Source organism: Eubalaena glacialis, chromosome 18 (assembly GCF_028564815.1).
Source record: "Eubalaena glacialis isolate mEubGla1 chromosome 18, mEubGla1.1.hap2.+ XY, whole genome shotgun sequence".
NCBI classification, from domain to species: Eukaryota; Metazoa; Chordata; class Mammalia; order Artiodactyla; family Balaenidae; genus Eubalaena; species Eubalaena glacialis.
The window spans coordinates 36,834,852-36,857,513 of NC_083733.1; the positions used below are offsets into that span (position 1 = coordinate 36,834,852).

The window sequence follows — 22,662 nt, forward strand, 5'->3', positions numbered from 1 at the left end:
TGATGCCTCCACCTTTCTTCTTTTTTCTCAATATTGCTTTAGTAATTCAGGGTTTTTTGTGGTTCCATATGAATTTTAGGATTATTTATTCTAGTTCTGTGAAAAATATCATGGGTATTTTGATAGGGATTGTGTTAACTCTGTAGATTGCTTTGGGTAGTATGGACATCTTAATATTAATTCTTCCAGTCCAAGTGCACGAGATATCTTTCCATTTCTTTGCATCATTTTCAGATTCCTTCATCAGTGTTTTATAGTTTTAAGAGTATAGGTCTTTCACCTCCTTGGTTAAGTTATTCCTAGGTGTTTTATCCATTTTGACATGATTGTAAATGGGATTGTTTTCTTAACTTCTCTTTCTGATAGTTCATTATTAGTGTATAGAAAAGCAACTGATTTCTGTATATTAATCCTATATTCTGCAACTTTACTGAATTCATTTCTTAGTTCTAATAGTTCTTTGGTGGAGGCTTTAGGGTTTTCTATACATAGTATCATGTCTTCTGCGAATAGTGACAGTTTTACTTTTTCCCTTGCAATTTGGATGCCTTTTATTTCTTTTACTTATCTGATTGCTGTGGCTGGGTCTTACATTATTATGTTAAATAGAAGTGGCAAGAGTGGGCATCCTTGTCTTGTTCCTGATTTTTAGAAAGCTTTCAGCTTTTCACGTTGAGTATGATGTTAGCTTTGTGCTTGTCATAAATGACCTTTATTATGTTGAGATATGTTCCCTTTATGCCAACTTTGATAAGAGTTTTTATCATGAATGGATATTGAATTCTGTCAAATGCTTTTTTCTGTATCTGTTGAGATAATCATGTGATTTTTATCCTTCCTTTCCTTAATGTGGTGTATCACATTGATTGATTTGCAAAAATGAACTATCTTTGCATACCTGGAATGAGTCCCACTTGATCATGGTATGTGATTCTTTTTATATGTTGTTGAGTTTTATTTGCTTATTTTTGTTGAGGATTTTTACATCTATATTCACCAGAGATACTGGCCTATAATTTTTTTGTAGTGTCTTTGGTTTTGGTATCGTGGTAATGGTGGCCTCATGGAATGAATTTGGGAGTGTTCCCCTCTCTTCAGTTTTTTGGAATAGTTTGAGGAGGATAGGTATTAGCTCTTCCTTATATATTTTGTAGAATTCCCATGAAGCCATCCAGTCCTAGACTTTTGTTTGCTGGGAGTTCTTTTTAATTACAAATTATATTTCAGTACTAGTGATCGATCTGTTCAGATTATCTATTTTTTCCTGGTTTAGTTTTGGAAGGTTGTATGTTTCTAGAAGTCTGTCCATTTCTTCTAGGTTGTCCAATTTGTTGGCATGTAACTGTTCGTACTATTCTCTTACGATTCTTGTATCTCTGTGTTATCAGTTGTTATTTCTCCTCTTTCATTTCTTATTTTGTTTATTTGGGTCCTCTCTCTTTTCTTCTTGATGAGCTTGGCTAAAAGATTATTAATTTTGTTTATCCTTTCAAAAAACCAGCTCTTGATTTCATTGATGTTTTATTTTCCTTTTGATGACTTTGGGCTTTGTTGTTCTTGAGGCAAGGCATGATAGGGATATGGAATTAAGAGACACAAACTACTATGTGTAAAATAATCAACAAAGATATATTGTACAGCACAGGAAAATAGAGCCTTTTTATGGCAATAACTTTAAATGGAGTAAAATCTATAAAAATACTCAATCACTATGTTGTACACCTGAAATTAATATAATATTGTAAATCCACTATGCTTCATTTTTAAAAAGACAAACACCATAATTAATAAGAAAACTAAAACCACAATGAAATACCATTTTCATCAATCAGAGTGGCAAAAATCAAAATATTTGATAATTTGCTTATTGGTACAACCTTTCTGGCAAAGGTTTTCAAAGTGTGGTCCAAAATATGGATCCCGAGGGGTGGGGAGAGGTTTTCCTGCAACTCTTACAGGGGGTCCACAAGATCAAAATTACCTTCATAAGAACACTGAGATATTATTTGCCTTTTTCACCCTGTTGACTCTGATAATATGAAAGCAGTGATGTGTAAAGCTGCTGCCATTTGACACAAATCAAAACAGTTGCACCAAACTTTATTACCATTCATTGTATTCTTCACCACCATATACTCACAGTAGTAAAATAAAGAAGAAAGAGAAAGAAAAAGGAAATAAGAAAAATAGTTTCTCTTAAGAGTGTTTATTGATGAAGCAAAAAATATTAATTTTATTATATCTCAGCCCTTGACTACACACCTTTTTAATACTGTGTCAGGAAGCAAGATGTATGCATAAAACACTTGTGCACAGAGTATGGTGGTTGTCTTAATGAAAAACACTGGTGTGATTGAGTTGCAAGCTGAACTAACTCCTTTTTTTTTTAAATGTAATACCATTTTCACCATTTTTTGCTTGAAGAACAACTGACAGACAAACTATGGTTTTTCAGACTTGGGGATTTGGTAGCCATTTTCTCTACAATGAACAAAGTGAGCTTGAGAGTTCAAGAAAACAACTTATGGGAAGGTGCCAATGATAAAATTTGATCTTTCAAGCAAAAATTGGAATTTGGGAAAACTTTTTATCTGCTACCATGAGCTGACAGCTTCTCAGTACCTAAAGACTTTTTTGATGAGATTGGTGGTGATATTAACGAATCTGAATTTTTTATATTGTGTAATGAAATGTTTCAGCATTTGCAAAATCTACATAACTCAATGAAACACTGTCTTCTAAATGTTTGATGTGTGATTTTACAAAGTTATGCATTGGTTAAACACCCATTCAAAGTGCAAGATGGACTACTGGATTTTAATTAACAGAGTAAGAAATGTTCATTGAAACAGGATTAGATTCTTCATCGCAAGAAATTTTTAAGAAATTGTCACTTGTTGAGTTTTGATCGTAGCATGGAAGAATATTAGAGTTATCTGAAAAGGCTGTTAAAATACTTCCTCCAATTACATATTTTCATATTTGTCAACCAAAACAACAGATTGAATACAAAAGCAGTATGAAAATCCAGGTTTTCTCTGCTAGGCCAGATAATCCCATTCTTCTCATAAAATGTCTTTGTTTTGGAAAACAGTTATTTTTCATGAAAATATTAGTTATGTTTATATGTGATATATTTATGGTTTGTATTTTCACTTAAATATATAAATATTTCTTAGTCTTAATTTCAAGTTAATACCCATAGATATTACCCACATAAACAAAGATTATTGGGGTCCTCAGTCTTTAAGAGTATAAAGGATTCTTGAGACTAGTTTGAGAACTGCTCCTCTATGGAGATTAAAATAAAAATTTTAATTACATATAATCATTGAATCATTAATTTCCATTTTAGGAATTTATACTATAATCTCTCAAATATGAGATATTATATGTGCAAATTTATTCATTGTTGGATTGTTTTGATTACCAGAAGATTGGAAACAACTCAGTGTTTGTACATCAATAGAGAATTGGCTATATTGAGATATACCCATAAAATGTAATACTGTATACTATATATGAGGCAGATATAAATTTATCACTGTGGAATGCTCTCAAAGATATATTAAATCAAAAATTGAAGGTACCAAAAAGTGTGTAGTGTACACTACAATTGTACAAAATTGTATATAGTATATGTATATGCATAGCCTATGTGGTGAAGGATACACAAGAAAAACTGCTATGGTGGTTGCCACTGTGGAGGGGAGCTGGGGACAAGAGTAGGAAAAAGACATTTCTGAAAACCTGAATACTTCTTGAGCAGTCCTAAAAAATACAGAAGTACCTGTTCCCCAAATCCTAATATTTTAAAAATATTTTTCAGTATTTTTTTCCCCAAAAGTACATGTCTAATTACTAATTAGGAGTTAAGCCAGGTTAAAAATCTAAATCTTAGTTCTACCTTCTTACCATTACATTAAAATCTCCATACACTCTCATGGAGTGGCAAGACTTTCACCAAAAACAATTATTTTATGTAGTAGTACTTGTTTGCTGCCATAATGAGTTGACCTGCCCAAGAGGTACAAAAATTTGCAAAAGGTGACTTGGATTCAGTCTCAAGAGGCTGGAGCAAGATACATACTGAGTCCTAAATGAATAGTGGAATTTGATTAGCAAAAGAAGTTTGTCGTTAATGGAGGAGCATGATTAAGACAGAAATAGGGTATGTGTAGCACCCCCTGGTGTCAGTGGAAGACCAGCATTTCAACCAGAGGGCTTCAACCAGAGGGCTTATGAAAAATATACATTGCTGTGCCCTACCCGTAGAGGTTTTGATTCATTAGATCTGGACAGAGGTATAAGAATCGACATTTCTAACAAGTTCCCAGGTGATGCTGAGGCTGTGGGACTGGGAGCCACACTTTGAGAATCACTGCATTAGAGAAATTGTGGTTTACAAAGTTGATGGGTAATCTGGGGCCAGAACAATGAGCTGTAATTTGCTTAAACAATACCACAGGTCAGTTAATTTCATGAGACTGAAAATGTTATGAATGTTTAAGAGGAAACATAATATAAATGTGACCCTTTTTCATGTATATCTTCTTCTTTGTCCTCTGCTTAATTAAAAACAGAAAAATTATTATACCAAAATTCATTATAATCCATTTTTATGAAGACAACTTTATTTTAGTGTTCTCTTGATTTTAAAACTAAAATTTTTCAGAAAATCAGTTTGACTCATTAAATCTATCTCATTAAAATTATCTGTTTTAGAAAAGAATTTCTTTTGAAATTTGGCTAAGGTTAACATCAGATGGAAATTAACGTGTTTAGTGTGTACTTTAGTCTCTACTGGTCCGCCATTCAAAAGGCCAAATTTTATACTGCATTTTATGAAATGAGTTAATCAAAATGCCATTCCTTCTGTTACAGATTCTGTTGAGCCTTTGAGAAGGAATTTTAGCCTTTAAAAAAACTCGAGATATACAATGTGCTGAAGTCCTGAGGAGAATGCAGTCCGAAGTTAATAATTCCTGGGACTTCTTTAAGGAATGTGTGCCAAGTTCACAGACTGATACCTCTGTCAGCATGACATTCCTCTTAGTCACATTGTTTTTCAGAGAATTTGCTTATTACTAGTTCCTAGCCTTGTGCCTCTGACTCATGTGAAACTGATTTTTCTGAAACTACTTCCTTCCCTAGGCACAATAACTTATTGAAAAAGTAAAAGATTCCTGTAGTCTGAGGTTAAAAAAAAAAAAAAAGATAGGCAGATTGTAAAAGACAAAGGCTATGAAAATATTCTAGGGACTTCCCTGGTGGCACAGTGGGTAAGATTCCACCTGCCAATGCAGGGGACCACTGGTTCGAGCCCTGGTCCGGGAAGATCCCACATGCCACAGAGCAACTAAGCCTGTGCGCCACAACTGCTGATCCTGCTCTCTAGAGCCCACAAGCCACAACTACTGAGCCTGCGTGCCACAACTACTGAAGCCCACGCGCCTAGAGCCTGTGCTCCACAACAAGAGAAGCCACCGCAATGAGAAGCCCGCGCACCGCTACGAAGAGTAGCCCCAATCGCTGCAACTAGAGAAAGCCCGCGCACAGCAATGAAGACCCAATGCAGCCAAAAATAAAGAAAAATAAATAAATAAATAAATTTATTTATTTAAAAGAAAAAACCTATAAAAATTTTTTAAAAAAAGAAAATATTCTAGATTAAAGAAGGCTAAAAATAACGACTAAATATAATTCCTACTCCTAGACCGGATCCTGTGTTAGAGGGGCAAAAATGCTACAAACGACATTATTACGTCAATGGACAAAATTAGAATATAGATACAGTACAATAGATAAAAGTATCTGTGTGAATTGATAGTTGTACTGTGGTTAAGAGAATATCGCTATTCCTAGGAAATACACACTCAAGTATTTAAGGGTAAAGGGCTATAATGTATATAATTATGGTTCAGAAAAAAACTGATTTCACAGGTCAAATAAATGGGGTAAAATGTTAATAGGTCAATCTGGTTAAAGCGTTTACAAGAATTCTTTTACTGTGTTTATTATTGCAATTTTAAGTTTATTTCCAAATAAAAAGTTTTTTAAAAAAACATGCAGAAAAGTGAAACATGTAAGATTTAAAAGTTTGTTGCCTTTAAGAGAGAAAATTTCCTTTGCGCGTGAAGTTGGGCTCTCAGAAAGCTTTTCTGTCACTTACCCTAAACATCAAAAAATAGCACTCAGAGTCAGCACAAGGAGCACATTCTCTGATAGAGTTCTAGATTTCTGTGACCATATCTATAAAATATTACTGATAATTCCTACTAAAAGGCATGATTATGATATTGTGACATGAGTTAGTTATATGTTTAACAGAAGGTTATTTGCCAGCATTAAATATCAGCCACGTCATGGTCAAAATAATTGTGGGAAATAGGAAACTACTCGGAAGAAAGATAAACTAGGAGGAAAGAAAAGTGTAAATCAAAATCTAATCTGAGTATTTTGCCATTGCGGTAAAAATGAAGGGCAGAGACTTAGTAATTGCTCTTCTGATTAGTCCCACATTAATTGCAGTAAAATGGTTTGGCTTTTAATGAAGTCTGTGATATTACTAGAGTCTGTTTATAAATCACATTTTGCATTTAATTCTTACTTGGCTAGCTCCTTTTTTTTTTTTTTTTAAACTATGATATATGTTTATGCCCTTGGAAAGCCTTCTCCTTTCCAAGTATTCCTGCCTAGAGTTGCCTGTTTCTCTCTCTCTCAACTTTTTACAGTAGTACAAGTGTATATACTGTCATATTACATGTATTCTCTGTACTCTCCATTATTAATTCAACTATTTTATTTAATGTTATACTCCTCTAACTAAGCTTTCGTCATCACAAAGAATATTAACCGTGAGGATCATAAGTAATTAAACTATGAAATTAAATGAAAGAAATTCATTTTTCACTATGCTGTGCCTTTTACTTTTCCATGCTGAGGTCACCTTCCATTGGCTAGATTTTCATCCCACACAGCCTGAAAAAATTTTTTTTTCCTTGTGAATACATTATTGGAGACTTGATAGGCTTGTTATAGTTATACATCTCTCTTAATATTTAAACCTATGCAAGGAAGGACTTTTTTTGTTGTTAAACCTTATATATCCTTCCAAGTGAAGGTACTACCTCAGGCACACATTAAATGATACATTAAGCCATTGCAAATAAATCAGTGATAAAAGCAACACAAAATTAGACCCTAAATTTAAAAGCTACATGACTACTCCATTGTGTGAATGTCCCCATAGAGATTTAGCTCTAGGACGTCAAAATCTGTAAACTTCATCAGGTAGGGGACAGTAGATAGGAAGGAGCACTAGAGGAAATGACTCCAAGTTCATCAGTAACCTCACCTCTAGAGGTCTTTGCAGAACATTGTGCAGCTGTTTAAAAACCAGTCAGTTGGAAATGACATCTGTATTCCCTTCATTTGCCTCTTTATTGATAAAAATGTATTGGTGCTTTTTACAATCTAAGTTACTGAAAGCTTTATAACTCTTGAATTGACGTTTATGCTGTATAAAAGAGACTTAAAAGTATGTGTAAAGGTAAATTATCTGTAAAGACATTTAAAATAAGCCACATAATAATGGGTTACTATTGCATGCTTATTTTTCTCCTGTGGCAGTGATGATAATTATGTAAATAGGTCAAAAGCTACATTTTTTTAATTGATGATTTTAACATCAAAGCCTGAAATGAGGAGTTTTTCCACCATTGGATAAATATTTAACCACGGAAGAGTGAGCAATTTAAAACAAGACATGGTCCAGGTAATAGACAGTAAGGGCCAGAATAATTTTTTTAATTGAATCACATTCACTCCAAAGCCATGCATCAGATTCCTCAGTTTATCTAGATTCATGCAGACTTTAAGCAAATAGGAAATTTAATCTGCTATACAACAACGCTATTTTGTGGCTGTTTCTTTTGGCAGATGGAGATGGAAACATGGATCACTTATTGCCAGGCTGTGAAGATAAAAACTGCCAGAAAAGTACCATTTACTTAGCAAGATCCAGAACAAAGCAGGTATATCTACTTGTTTCTTAATGTAAATAGAGTTATGTTCTTGGAAAAAATTTTCAGAGGTTAGAAAAGGTATCTGAAGAATCAGAAAAGAGAAAAACAAAAAATAAATTTACTTCCTCATTTTAACTTAATGAAATGCATTTAAATTTATTTTTATTGGTTTATTGAGAGAAAAAAGTAGTGGCATAATCATTTCTGGTTAAGAAAACCCACTCTTGATCCTGTAATTAAATGATCTGTTAGCCTTTTATATGCTGGGAATATGGTAAGACACACTATAGCTATAATAAAGGGTTATGTAGAAGAACATCATACCTATTTTCAAGGCTAATCTTGTTTTTATTTGTGATCTCTAAATCTGTTTCATTCTCTCATGCCGACTTTATACCTGTAGCTTGTAGGTAAATAATTTAGGATCTGTTAATCACAACAGAGGATTAATGTGGGAATGATAGGTTATGACATTGAGACTTTTTCCATATTGACAGCACCTGAATGGAAACCAGTAATATAGTAGTAGAATTAATGAGTTATATTTTCTATTTTGGGATAATAAATGATAGAATTATATTTTGATTTTTTTTAGCCCTTATGGGTAGGAAGTATCACTTTTTATACTAAGACACTAAAGAAAACAAATCTTCCTCCAGTCAGCATTCTAAAAGCATTTAACTCTTACACCCATAACCTTTATTACCTTGAACTTTTTTAAAGTTTTGAATCACTGAAAATATTAGGTCAAGTAACACTTCATCATTGGTTCATAGCTGTAAGTAAACCTAGTAATTATTAGCCTGTCTTCAAGTGACAGACTACTGTAAGAATATTTTCAAATTACACAGTCAGCTCTCTCTGGATAGATAAATGTCACAGTTCTTTTTTGACTGTTAAGGATGTCATATTAATGAAAAATCTTTTACTTCTTAGACCTTAATACATTTACCTTAACAGAAATACTTTATCCTCATTAATAAACTATCAACCTCTTCAGAAACTTGTGAAAACTTGGCATTTTGTGAAATTTCTCATCCTCTTCCAAAACAAGACCAGCAATTTTTTTCAAAGTCACATGAAACATTAAAACATTTTGATGCTATACTATACTCTTTTGCTTTAAGAAAGATTGAAAAATTTATTAAAGATGCAGACCAGTTTTTTAAAACAGCTCGTTTTCTGTAAATTTGTCTTTGTAGTTAAGCCACTTTTTTTTCTTTTTCCTTGGCAAACTATGCTTTCTTTGGATAACATAGAAAATGTTTGGGATATCCTATGTCCTAAACCCTTTTCAAGAGGCCACTTTTTATGTAGTCTGGCTTGGAGCTATATATATGAGTCACCTGCTTACAAGGAAAAAAACATCTGTAGGCATGTTTGGCCTCCTGTCATTTCAAGCCAGCTGCACCTGCTTCTGTTTGGACATCTCCAGGTTATGTGCCAGTATCCGTGCTCTTAGCTAATTATGGGCACATCTATAATTTTAATGTGATGATTTCCACTCTTCAGATTTTTAGTTTGTATTAGGTTATTAAAAGTAAAGATTGGGGCATTCAGAAGAAAAAGGGATTTCCAAAAGCTCATTTTGAAATGATCCTATTCTCTGTGTTCTCTTCATTATAATCAATATAGAGATAAAGAATTTATTTAAAATGTAGCTTCCAGCTGTTTTGGTGACAGAGCTCATTCTCTGGGGCAGGCGGAGCTTGTCAGGGCTAGTACTGTTTGGCAAGCCTCAGAGCTGCTTGTCTCTGAGAATGATGACTAAAGTCATCATCATGTATAGAAGGCAAAGCAAGAGAACAAGGGAGACTGTCATGTTCTAATTCTTCCTGAGCTGGTCCTCCAAAAGGATCAGTATTACATGATATTATAATTTTTTAAATATTCATTTGAGGTTGTATTTCCACTCAACACATTTTAAAATGGCAATTCAAGTATATGATTATCAACATCAGTTCAATCCTAAGATTTTGTGGTTCTGTGAAAAACCTTCTAAGGCTCTATGTGCTAGTTCAAGGAAAGATGATTAGTGATAAATTTTAAAGGAGACGATTTTTTTCCAGTGTGTAAGTTACCTATTTATCAAAGTAAATTATAGTACCCTACCATTTTGTAGTGATAAACAACTTAAATAAGGTGATGCTTGCCTTGAGGACTTTTCGTGGATCATTTGTTTTACAAATGGTGAATTTTTTTCTAAAATAACTATAAAATCTGATTTTTTTTCTCTTAATTCACAGTGGGTTCCTGTCCTACAGGATTTTAGCAATAAGGGCACACTCTGGGGCTTTGTGCCATTTGTGCATGAACAACGACCAACTGAAATACCAATTCCAATTACCCTTCATATTGGAGACTACAACATGGATGGTTATCCAGATGCTCTTGCCATACTGAAGAATACATCTGGAAGGTATGGAAATTAAGTCAAATGAGAAATATTTGTGAAATATTTTCACTGTGATACTTTGTAGCTGAATAACACCTAAATATGGTACAGTTCCTTAAATAAGGAACACTATGAGCTCTGAACTTCTCCCAACTGCTTAGAATACCTGTTCTTTTTCTGTTGTATAGAACAATAAAAGGCTTATTTTTCATTCAACAAAACTTGATCTTTAAAAGGTCAAAATTTTTATAAGTAAATGACTCAGTTACATTTTGAGTCTGAAGACCATGGAGGTTAAGAGTTGAGCCTAGGCTTCGCTCTCAGTCCAGCCACTTAGCACCTGTGTGACCTTGAGCAGATTAGCTAAACTCCTCATCTGTAAACTGAGAGTAGTAACTGCACCTCTGTCATGGAGTTGTAGTGGAAATTACATGAGGTAAAAATAAAAAATGAGGCAATTAACAAGATACTTAGCACATGCTGACTTTACTATCAGTGAATGTTGCCTTACTGTTGCTTGTTTTGTAATGGTGTTGAGAATTTTGACATGACTATTGATAATATTTGTAAATACAAAATTTTTGAGTATATTTATTGCATTATCAATGATTTTTTTTAAATTAATTAATTTATTTATTTTTGGCTGTGTTGGGTCTTCGTTTCTGTGCGAGGGCTTTCTCTAGTTGCGGCAAGTGGGGGCCACTCTTCATCGCAGTGCGCGGGCCTCTCACTATCGCGGCCTCTCTTGTTGCAGAGCACAGGCTCCAGACGCGCAGGCTCAGTAGTTGTGGCTCACGGGCCTAGTTGCTCCGCGGCATGTGGGATCTTCCCAAACCAGGGCTCGAACCCGTGTCCCCTGCATTGGCAGGCAGATTCTCAACCACTGCGCCACCAGGGAAGCCCCCTATCAATGATTTTGAATGTTGTTGCTACTTTTTTTTCCTTAGGTAGAGGTACCAGTAGCTAAACCAATATAGTTAAATTCACAATTACCCTGATCTTGACAGATTCCATAAATATGACTCTTCCCAAATTTTAATGCTTTATTATATTCTTCGTATTACAATTAGTTGTATTTCTTGCCCCTTATTCTTTCTTGCCTCCTACATCATATCTATCCATAAATTTTCTTCTGACCATTAATTCATTTGTTGGCTCTGGAATTAGTGATGATTCAGCTCCACATTTACTACCAGGCTCATGATGCAATATAACTTTCCTGGAAAAAAAATCAGACTGTTGTTGATTTTAACATCAAACAATGTTATCTAGAAATGTGATTTTTAGAAAACCGTACATTATTAGTGAGTGCCCCTAAATATTTATAGAAATTATAAAATGTCTATACTTAAACTTTTCTAAGGGCCTTGATTTGAAATTATAATCACTCTGAGTTGTGTTTACAAAATTTTCTAGGGTTATGAGCATCATGATCCATAATACAGAGTAGTATGTACACTCATAACTTATGTGTATGAAGCAGATCTTATGTAACCAAAAGAAACCTCTGAGTTGAATGTGATTTTTATACCTTTTGAAGTGGCACGTAAAAACAAAGAAATGTAAAAATTGCTTTAATTTGAACATTTACCCTATTCAAAAGAATAAGAAATTACATCTTTAATTCATTTAAGTGTGATTACTTATTCTTAGAAAAACATACAAACAATTTATAGTTTTGTCATAAAAGTTCTTTATCAACATATTCTTCTTCAAGCCATCAAATATTTAACTTACCTTTACCATTCAGTAATAACGATGATATCAACAGCTAATTCAGCAGTGAACAAACACTATGGCTCTATAGGAAACATAAGATAAAAGACAGTCATAGACTCTTGATGCTTTTATAAAAGCAACTGTTTAAAACCCAGGGTTTCTTTTTTGTTCTTTTGGGATAGATGAGAATTGAAGGATAGATTTCAGTGCATCTCAGTGTTCATTAAATCACTAGATGAGAAATAGCCCTATACTTGAGAGATGTCTGTCTAGGAGAATTCAGCATAATATTTTCTTTGAAACATAGAAGAAGGAAAATAAGACATAGTGTACATTATAATCCTTTTCTACTGTTCACTTTTGTTGTAAAGCTTTTTATAATTTTTAACTGATTTCAAGACTGCTGTATTGCTAAGAAGTAGTACAGGGTTGCAGTTTATAATTTCAAGGGTTGCTACCTGGAGAATTCTGTCTCCTTTTTTTCTTCAGGTTTTGAAAATCAGGTAGAGATTAACTACGCAGTTAAGAATAAAATCCACAATATGTGTTTCATGAAAAGTTCTGAAGCCGTGGCTTGTTAACTTGTGTTTTTTTGTTTTCAGAGGAGAGTTGCTATTTGGCTTTCTGTTTGTTTTTTATTTTATGCTAAAGGTCTAATTGTTGAAAGTTAACCTTTAAAATCATGTTACATGAAAAAGATCTCTATTAATGACATTTATAGAGGCAGCGAGTGACTCTAAACAAAATAACATGGTCTGAGGTCAGCCATTTTACATCTGTGCCACCACTGACTGAAAGCCATGTTTTTTTCCCTTGGCTGTCCCATTACTACTCAGTTGCCCTGTGTTTACTGTCATCTTCTGTGTGTAGTCATGTTGTCTTAATTGTCTGAATTTTCGTTTTTTTGAAAGAAGAAAGACAAACTTAGAATGACATTATTCCAATAGTGTGCTCTTAAGCTAATAATAATTCTGTTTTTAGAGTTTTTTAATTTCATGTGTAAAATAACACTGAAAAGATATTTTATGTCCTAAGTCTTTAGTATAGAACTGAAAAACTTTTTTAAAAGGAACTGGAGGATAAGTTATAGCAAAGAATATTTGAGAACCATTTATCTAATTAAACTCTTGTCCTTATGGATTTCTAATCACTATTATTTCTTAATTAGCCAGAGTTACTAGAAAAACTAGTATACAAAAATGAAAAGTTTAATTTTATTTTTGCCCAATATGTGGTATATTAGAAATTTTATTTTATGCATATGTTAGAAAAAACATTCCTCTAAATATTCCCCTAGATATATTAATGTCATAGGTAAAATTAAATACTAATTTAGAGTGACTATTAAGTTTCTATAGGAAAATTTGATAAACCATATTTAAATTAATATTCTAAACCATATTGTATGATTTTTTAAAATTCAAAACTAACATAGATTGTAATTTGCTCAGAATAAATGCATGTTTGTTTAAACACTGGTACTGTAGTCTAGAAGTTGTGTTAATGATTTATTTATCATTTTGTCAAGCACATACAGTGCATATTCATTCCTTATTTTAAGCATTTAACTGAAGATATAAGAGAGTGACTTTTAGTCTTTGTTCTTACTATTGCATATTAATCAGAATGTTAATATATTTAAGAAAAGTTGTATTGTTATTAATAAATTGAAAGTGGATGAAATTGTAAGCAAAACCTCAGCTTCTAGCGGGGATTTATAGAGAATCCAAATCTAAAAGTACTAAAAAAAAAAATTTTTTTTAAACAAAGGGTTTTAGCAGCAAAGGAGCAGATTCTGAGTATCAGCTGTAAGAACTCCCAAAATCTGTTAAATGGCAAGTAAATCAATAAATGGCCAAATGCAATATATTCCTTGTCAGTTAATGCCAGGAAGTAAAGGGCTTTAGTTTATAAAGTGATTATCATGCATATTGCTTCACAATAATTTCTATGGGGTGGTATTATCTTTACTTTGTAAGTATGGAAACAGTCTCAGATAAGTCAGACTACTTGTCCAGGATCACACAGTTGCAGTCAGCACTCTAAGTTCACAGAATCTGAATCCTTTTTCTTTCCCTGTAAGAAAAAAATTTAGAAGGAAGTATTATATAACCAAAAATAACACATTTTTAGCAGAGGTTAGAAATGATGATTTGGGCAGATAGTAAAAGTCTCTCTGACAAGAGAAAGAAGGAGCAAGCTAAGGACAAATGAATAAAATCCATAAGTTTTCTGAGTCGTGCTGTCAGGGGAGATTGATTATATGCAAGCACATGGCCTCTTATGTTAGTAATTTGGAAACCAGAGGTATAATTTGGATGTGTTGGTGGTATACATTCAGGCTACCAATATGAAACGATGGAAGATGACCAGAAGCAAGTCGGGATCTGGAACTTTGTCAAAAAGGAATTACTGGGGACTTTTGCAGCTATTAGCTAATTACCCATTCAGTATAATCTGCATTTTCATCTTCACCCTCAGCTTTATAAAATAATATAGGTTCACACTGATACCCTGAGTCACCAAGGAAAGGTTACATTATGTTTCAGATGTTCTGCTTTAGTGGGCAAGGAGATTGATAGTACAGATGCCTGTATCCACTTGTACATTTCAAGCCACTGTTGTTTTTCATTTTTATTATGGACTGTAACAAAGGGTTTCATATCATTTTAAATTAGATCAAATATCTTACTAATTTTGTTTTATACTTCAAATGATTCACCATAATCTTTTTTAAATGAAGTTAATCACCATCTTTTCCATGAATGTGAAAATATAACAGACTTCCTAATTTACAATAAAAGAAAAAACATTCCATGCCTATTCTGCCAGGGAATGTTTAGTGGTAGTTTGCAAAATAAATCTTGGTAGGCTACGTCACATAATTGCCATCTGTTCAAATGTTACTAGGGAGAATAGCCTGTTTCTGACATTACAACCTACATCACTAAGTCTTATGGTCTAAATCATTAACTAATCCTTAGTTAATGAGTAATAACTCTGGGTAGGGAAGTTATATGCATTCACAGCTTATTGAAGACTGAAGAATATTTTAATATTTTTGTTTTTATAGAATTATACATGGGGTAGAGTAAGGTTTTTGTAAAATGTTTGTTTTTCAAAATTAATAAGGGTACTGAATTCAAGAATCATAGTCACATCACTTCTGGGTTTAATAAAATGTATTACTTCCTCCTAAGCAAATTATTATAAAGCCTCCAGAAGCTTTCAATATGTGATTTTTAAAATCAGTTTTTACAATATAGAATATCTTAATCAGGCTTTACTTTCATTTAAAACTATTTCTGATTGTACTGTCTTATTCAGTAGCTTCTATACCTCAAATGAGGGAGAATACTAAATTAGCCCAGTATGATGTGACAGAGTAAAAAATGATAAAATGTGTTTGAAATCTTATCCTGGATGACTCATCATTGAAGAACTCATACTGTTTCATCATGGAAGAACTCATACTGCTATGTTGACTAACCTTCACTCACAAACCAACTTCAGCTTCAGTAGTTGGAATTTGTAAAGCTCATGTTTTCTCTACAATAAGGTTGCCTATTCTTCTGCCCTAACGAATTCCGTATTAAAATTTTTTGGCCCATACTAAAATGAAAAAGGATCCACTAATTAGTTGTGAGGGAAAAAATTATGTAGATGGTAAGTTAAAACACTGGCAGTCTCTGTTAATTCCAAAAGGATATATATTAAATATTATTTACTCTATTAGCAATCAATTTTAATCAATCTATTAATAATTACTCCTGCACTCTGAATTTATTGGCATGATGTTGCATTCTTCTGTAATTTTTACATTTCCTTTGAATCCATAGGTGTTTGTAATGTTATTTGCCTTTTGTATTTAATTCATCAGCCTTAGGGCTGGTCTGTTTTATTATTTCATTAATGTCTGTGTTTTTGTTGTTATATTCGTTTAAAAAATTACTTTTATTTTCAGTAAGATGGATTTTTTCCACAAATATTTTATTTCTGATTCTATATTTAACTCCTTCCCTTTTTTGCTTTCTTTAGATTTATTTTTGTTTTTGTTTTTATTTCATTGAATACTTAATAGAATTTTCCCATTTTCTTAGTTTCTAATAAGCGTTTTTAAGACTCTTTTCTATGTACTTGACTTCAAACCACATATTTTGATAGGTACGTATTTTGATAGGTATTTGCAATGCAATAACCTTAAGAATGAACAATAAAATTATAGACTCAAACCCTAAGACAGCAATGCAACAAGGACTCACGACACTGCATGGCACAGCATAAGTTCTATGTAGTGTCTATTATTTTAATTATTAGTAATATTATTATGTGGTCACACATGCTTTGATTTATTCTTGCCATTTTATGTTTGTATTCATCATTTTTTTCTCATTTTTCTGCCTTCTGTTTGATCATTCAAATTTTTCTTCCTTTTGTAGTTCCTAAGATGGTTTGTATATCATAAATTTCATTTCTGTTGTAGTTGTTACAGTTAAATGTTTAGTACATATATTTAAACTTCATTTTTTTAGTGAACTACTAGAGACAAAACAGTCCTTAAGACAAGATTTTTAGCATACGTTAAAATTCTCTTTCCCCTACCCAGCCCCTCCTCATTCAGTGATATCATCACCATGTTGATATAATCTAGGATTTATCTATTTATGTATTTATTTTCACATTTTGTTGTGACAATTATTTACACTTGGCTACAAAGTTTACTAGTTTCTTTGATCACCATTGAACACCCCTGTCTTCCATTCATTCTTTGATTCATCTATTATTTTTCTGGATAGAGTCAAGTAATTCTATCAGGGAGAGTCTGCAGCCTCTTTCTAAGACCTTGCAGGTCTGAAAATTTCTTTATTTTCGTCCAGCCTACCTGCTAATTTGCAGAGTATAGGATTCTAAGTTTATATGAGTGTATGCTAGTCTTTCCAGACAAACTATGTTGATAAATTTCATTACTTTATGCACTGTGACTACCAAGATAAATTCCAATAAGCATTGTCTATATAATTGATGAGTACATTGCTAACTTTGGCTTTACATAAAATTATACTAATATAAAGCAAAGTTAGCTTTTTAACTTTTGAATCATCAGCATATACAGTTAACTTTTATAATTGGTGGGGAGGTGCTGGAACAGGAAAAAGCATTCTGGAATGCTTAATCCATTTTATTTCATTTTAATCCTTCCTTCCTAGAATAATAGCCACAAAGTTTTATCACCTCTAAGTAGCAGTAACAGAGTTCCTTCAGAAGAGCTGCAACATGGAAGATTTTGAACTTCAGTTTTTGTAATTCTTACCAGCTGTATAAATTAAACTACTGGTGGTAGAAACTGGGAGTATGGAATCAATTTCCCAGGTTGACAGAATTGAAAATGCCTCTCCATGAATAGGGTAAAACTTAGATTCAGACCTCTCTGTTATGTATGTACTTGCAATCAGGTATATTAATGAAAAGAGAAATAAAACACAAGTGAGTTTTCTTTTTCAATATTTTTTATTGAGGTACCATTGGTTTATAACATTGTACAAGGTTCTTGTGTACAACATTAAATTTCTGTTTCTGTGTATACTACGGTGTACTCACTACCAAAAATTTAGTTTCCATTTGTCACCATACACTTGATCCCCTTTACCCATGTCACCTTCCTCCCTCCTTGCTCCTTCCCCTTTGGTAACCACTACTCTATTCTTTGTAGCTACATTTTTGTTTGGTTTGGTTTGACCATTTATTTGGGTCTTTTGTTTGTTTTTTATATATTCCATATGTGGTGGGTGCTTTTGTGCCTCTGCCTTGTCTGGGATCTCTTGAGTCATGAGCTCCATCACCACAGGGAGAGGGAAAGGGTAGGAGGGAGCCAGGGTCATGGGCATCCCTTCTGTGTCCATTGTTTTCTGGTTCATGGGCGCCAGCCATGCAGGCAGGGGGTAGGGGGCCAGAGTTGTGGGCACTTCTGCAGCTGGAGGGACGGGATCCTAGACCTTTTGCCACTGCTGCCCAGTTACCTCTGGGCGATAGCACCACAGTAGCCAGGAGGCGAGGCCAGAGTCATATGTGCTACCTCCCCTGCTGCTACTGGGTTTTCTGGGGCTGTGGGCTCAGCTGCTACGGCCAGGGGTCCAGGGCACTAGGGTTGTAGCTCCTCCCTTCACTGTCCCCCTTTCTCGCCTCCTCTGTGTCCTAGTCCACCCACCTTCAGATGTACAGATGTGCAGAATTCTCTGGAGTCCTGGTGTGTTGGGCAGAGGCACCTTTGTTGAATTGTGGATGTTTTACTGGTTTTAAGTTGAAGGGTAGAACAAAGGGAGCATCTCAATCCACCATAATGCTGACGGCCTTTTTTTTTTTTTTTTTTTTTTTCCAATTTTTGACAGCATTTATCCCAAAAGGTATTTGAGTTAGGGTGCATTGCGAAACCCGTGTTTCTTCCACTACATTGTATATCACATGAGGTTAAAAGAAAAGTTTATTTCTAAGTGCAGCTTAGGATAGGAAAAAAAAAAAGAGAGAGAGAGCATGGACTTTAGTCTTCAGTTCAAATGCCAGTGCTGCCACATAGTAGCTCTGTTTCCTTCAGCAAGGTATTTAGCCTGTCTGTATATCTATAAATCTGTAAAATAAGGATGAATATACCTACCCTGCAAGTTTCTTGTGTGATTACATAGAATACTATTCCTTCTCCTTCTCTCCAAAGTTTACGTTATTAAGAAACATTTAAACTACACTGTCAACAACATGAATGTCAACTTTAGTTCCAAAAGATCTATGACAGCTACGTGATCTCCTACCACTAGTAGACCACACAGATTGTCAGAGAAAGGACTGATGGCTATTTTATTCCTGTTAATTTTGTACCACAACAGCTTCCAAAGGAAAATGAAAAAGGAAAATGAAAAGGTATCAGCAAAAAGTTTTCTTCTGTTGATTTCAGGAAGTAACTTAAAATATCCCAAGTCTTTCCTGATACTCAGTTTGCAGCCTTTTCTCTCTAAAGCTGAGAGATTAAATGCTACAATGGGTCACTGTTTTCAATATCGTTACACATGAATTAAAAGAAACAAAACAAAACAAAAAATATAATAGGTCTGTGGTAGCAAGATCTATCTTTTTATAGATAAATGGAATTATATAATTTTTGGTCCTTAATGACTGATTTCTTTCACTTAACATAGTGTTTTCAAGGTTTACCTGTGAGGTAGCATGTATAAATACCTCGTTTTACTAAATAATCTTCCAAGTATGGATATACCACATTTTATTTATTCAAGCTTCAAGTGGTGACTAGCACAATGTTGTAGAAGAGTATCAAGAATGACAGTGGACTGTGTATTAGTGTATTACCACAGACATAGTATCTCATAAAAACACAAATTTATTCTGTCACAATGCTGGAGGTCAGAAGTCTGAAATCAGTTTCACTGGGCTAAAATCAAAGTACTAGCAGTGCTGGTTCTTTCTGGAGGCTGTAGCTAAAAATCTCTTCCCTTGTGTTTTCCGACTTCTCAAGGCTGCCAACTTTCCTTGGCTCATGGCCCCTTCCTCCATTGTCAAAGCCAACAGTGTAGCATCATTGTATTATTCAGGGTTCTCCAGAGAAACAGAACAAATAGGAGATAGACAGATAGAAATTGAGAGAGGGGAGGAGGAGAGATTGGGATTTTTTTAAGGAATTTGCTCACATGATTATGGAGGCTAAGAAGTCCTGTGATCTGCAGTTAGCAGGCTGAAGACCCAGGAGAGCCCGTGTGTAGCTCCAGTCCACGTCTGAACCAGGAAAGTCGATAGTATAAGTTCCAGTCCAAATTCTAGCCAGCTCAAAACCCAAGAAAAGGCAGTGTTTCAGTCCGAGTCCCAAAGCCAAAAAAGAACATGTCCCAACTCAGTGACAGATAGAGTTCCCTCTTACTCAGCCTTTTTGTTCTATTCATGTCTTTAATTGATGGGATGAGACCCACCCACATTAGGGAAGGTAATCTGCTTTAGGAATTCTACCAATTTGAATGTTAGTCTCACCCAGAAACACCCTCAAAGACACGCCCAGAATAATGTTTAACCAAATGTTTGGGCACCCCATGGCCCAGTGAAGTTGGCAGATAAAATTAACCATCACAATCTTTTCTCTTTTCTGATCTCTGCTTCCATTGTTACATCTTCTCCCTTGCTCCCATTCTTCTACTTCCCTTTTATAAGGAATATTGTGGTCTTCTTTGTGGGGCGATTACTAAGCTTACCATGATCTGAGACCCTCTGAGTTCCTAAAGATTCAGCCTCATACTGCATGCAAAATACACTCAGTCCATCTCAACATCCCTGAAAGTCTCAATCCGTTAGTGCATCAGCTCAAGTCCAGAATGTCATTTAAGTCTCATCAGCTCAAAAGCCCCATAATCTCATCGTGTAAATTATCTAAATTAGGCACATGTAAGGCTATCAGAATAATTGATATTAGGGCAAAATTACTCTTCGTTTATGAATCTGTGAAACTAGAAAAAAAGTTATTTGCTTCCAGAATACAGTGGTGGGACAAGCATGGGATAATAATTATAGGTATTGCCATTCAAAAAGGGAGAAAACTAAAGGAAAAAAGGAGTTATTGGTCTCAAGCAATTATAGAATCCAACCAGACATACTACTTTTGGTTTCAAGGCCTGAGTCTAATCCTCTGTGGCCCTCAGCTCCATCCAACGGCCCATGGCTCATCCTTTTTTCCTAAAGGATAGTACATGTTTGCAACTGAGTAATTCATCAACCTCTTTCCTGCCTCTAGAATTTTGAGAGTATAACAGCCTTCTTTCATTTCATCCTCTCTCTGTTCCTTTCCATCCAAGCTGGCAGTATTTATGCTAATATAGCATTCTCAAAATCTTGGTGAGCCTCCTGCATGTGTCTGAGGAATTCTCTCCATCAGACAAGAGGCTTCTCTACAAATCTTTCTTGGATAAACCCATCTCCATTTTTGGCTTCTGAGATGGCTAAAGGGATACATGAGTCACAGACCTAATCTCTTCAGGGAGATTTGTGATGGAGTACTTTGATTTTTTGATCCTTTCAAGACATTAACAAAATATTGTCCATGCATGTCTTTGACATTTTCTCCTGAACATGTTTTCCTGACCGAATCTCTTAATTTTTGTATCTTTTTTCAACCTGCATAGGCTGATAAAATTTCCCAAATCATCAAGTTCTGGTTTCTTTTTGATTACCAGTCCTTCCCTCAATGTATTTCCTACCTGTCACACTTTTTATAAACAGTGAAACCGAGTTTTACTTTCAAAAGTTTTCTTCAGAATCTCTTCAGTTGAAGGTCTACATTCATCACTTACAATTCTGTTTTCAATATAATTGTTGGACACAAGTCAGATAACCTTTCCGCCACTTTATAACAAGGATCCTCTTTCCACCAGTTTCCAATAATAAGTTCCTCCTCTTTTTGAGCCCTTACCAGCAGAGCTTTTAACCTCCAGTTTTCCACCAATAATCTGTTTATGATGATTTAGGTATACTCTGTGAAGGTATAGATTTTTTTGATCATTCTTCTGAGCCTTCAGTCTTTAACATCCATATTTCTACAAACAGCCGTCTGTTCAAAGCAGTTTAGGCTTTTTCTGTCATGCTCCTCAAAATTGTTCCAGCCTCCACTGGTTACCTAATTTCAAAGTCACTTCCATATACTTAGATATTTGTTACAGCACTACACCACTTCCTGCACTAAAATATGTACTAGTTTTCTATTGCTACTGTAACAAATTATCACAGATTTAATGGCTGAACAATGCACATTTATTTTGCAACAGTTCTAGAGGTCAGAATTTCTGTATGAGTCTTATGAAGCTAAAACCAAGCTGTTGGCAGGGTTGGTTCCTTCTGGAGGCTCCAGTAGAGAATTTATTCTTTAACTCTTTCAGCTTCTAGAAGCTATCCTTGTTCTGCTGAGGCCCACATCAGCAGATCTGCTGGCTCTGCACCCATCACCTTTTTTTCCCCTCTGCTTCTGTCCTATCACCTTCTGACACTAACTTTGACCTCCTTCCTCCCTCTCATAAGGACCCTTGTGAATTACATTGGGCCCACCCAGATAATCACATAAAACACAGGATAATCTCCATACCTCAAGATCCTTAAGTTGATCACTTTTGAAAAGTTCCTTTTGCTTATAAGCTAAGATATTCATAAGTCCTATGGATTAGGATGTGGGCATTATTCTGTCACAGGTTGTATATTGGTACATTATAATTGCTGATATTTACTGAGCACTGCTGATGTATCCTGGTGTTTTGCTCAGAGTTTTAAATATGATATTTCATATTTAATCCTCACTACTATCCCAGTAAGCTGTTACACAGTTTTACAGATGAGCAACTGAGATTGCCACAGAATGAACTGAACACAAAAGACGACATTTCAGAGATGATAGATGAGCTTTAAATGCTATGTTTTTATAACCTAGTGGAATAGCTAAAACAATCTTGAAAAAACAATGTTGGCGGTCTCAGACTTCCTGATTTCAAA

At 34.4% G+C, this 22,662-nt stretch overlaps 1 protein-coding gene across 3 annotated transcripts in view; it reads left to right on the forward strand.

The window, feature by feature from the left end:
• The window catches only part of ITFG1 (integrin alpha FG-GAP repeat containing 1), a 265,097-nt gene that overhangs the window by 116,991 nt on the left and 125,444 nt on the right, over positions 1 to 22,662 (forward strand). For all 3 annotated transcript variants that reach the window (XR_009698047.1, XM_061174414.1, XM_061174415.1), the window contains exons 9-10: positions 7,942 to 8,036; positions 10,274 to 10,446. Coding sequence is in view for 2 of the 3 variants with exons in the window: in XM_061174414.1 (XP_061030397.1) it covers positions 7,942 to 8,036; positions 10,274 to 10,446 (268 nt within the window). In the remaining variant the exon portion in view is untranslated. The remainder of the gene's footprint in view (positions 1 to 7,941; positions 8,037 to 10,273; positions 10,447 to 22,662) is intronic.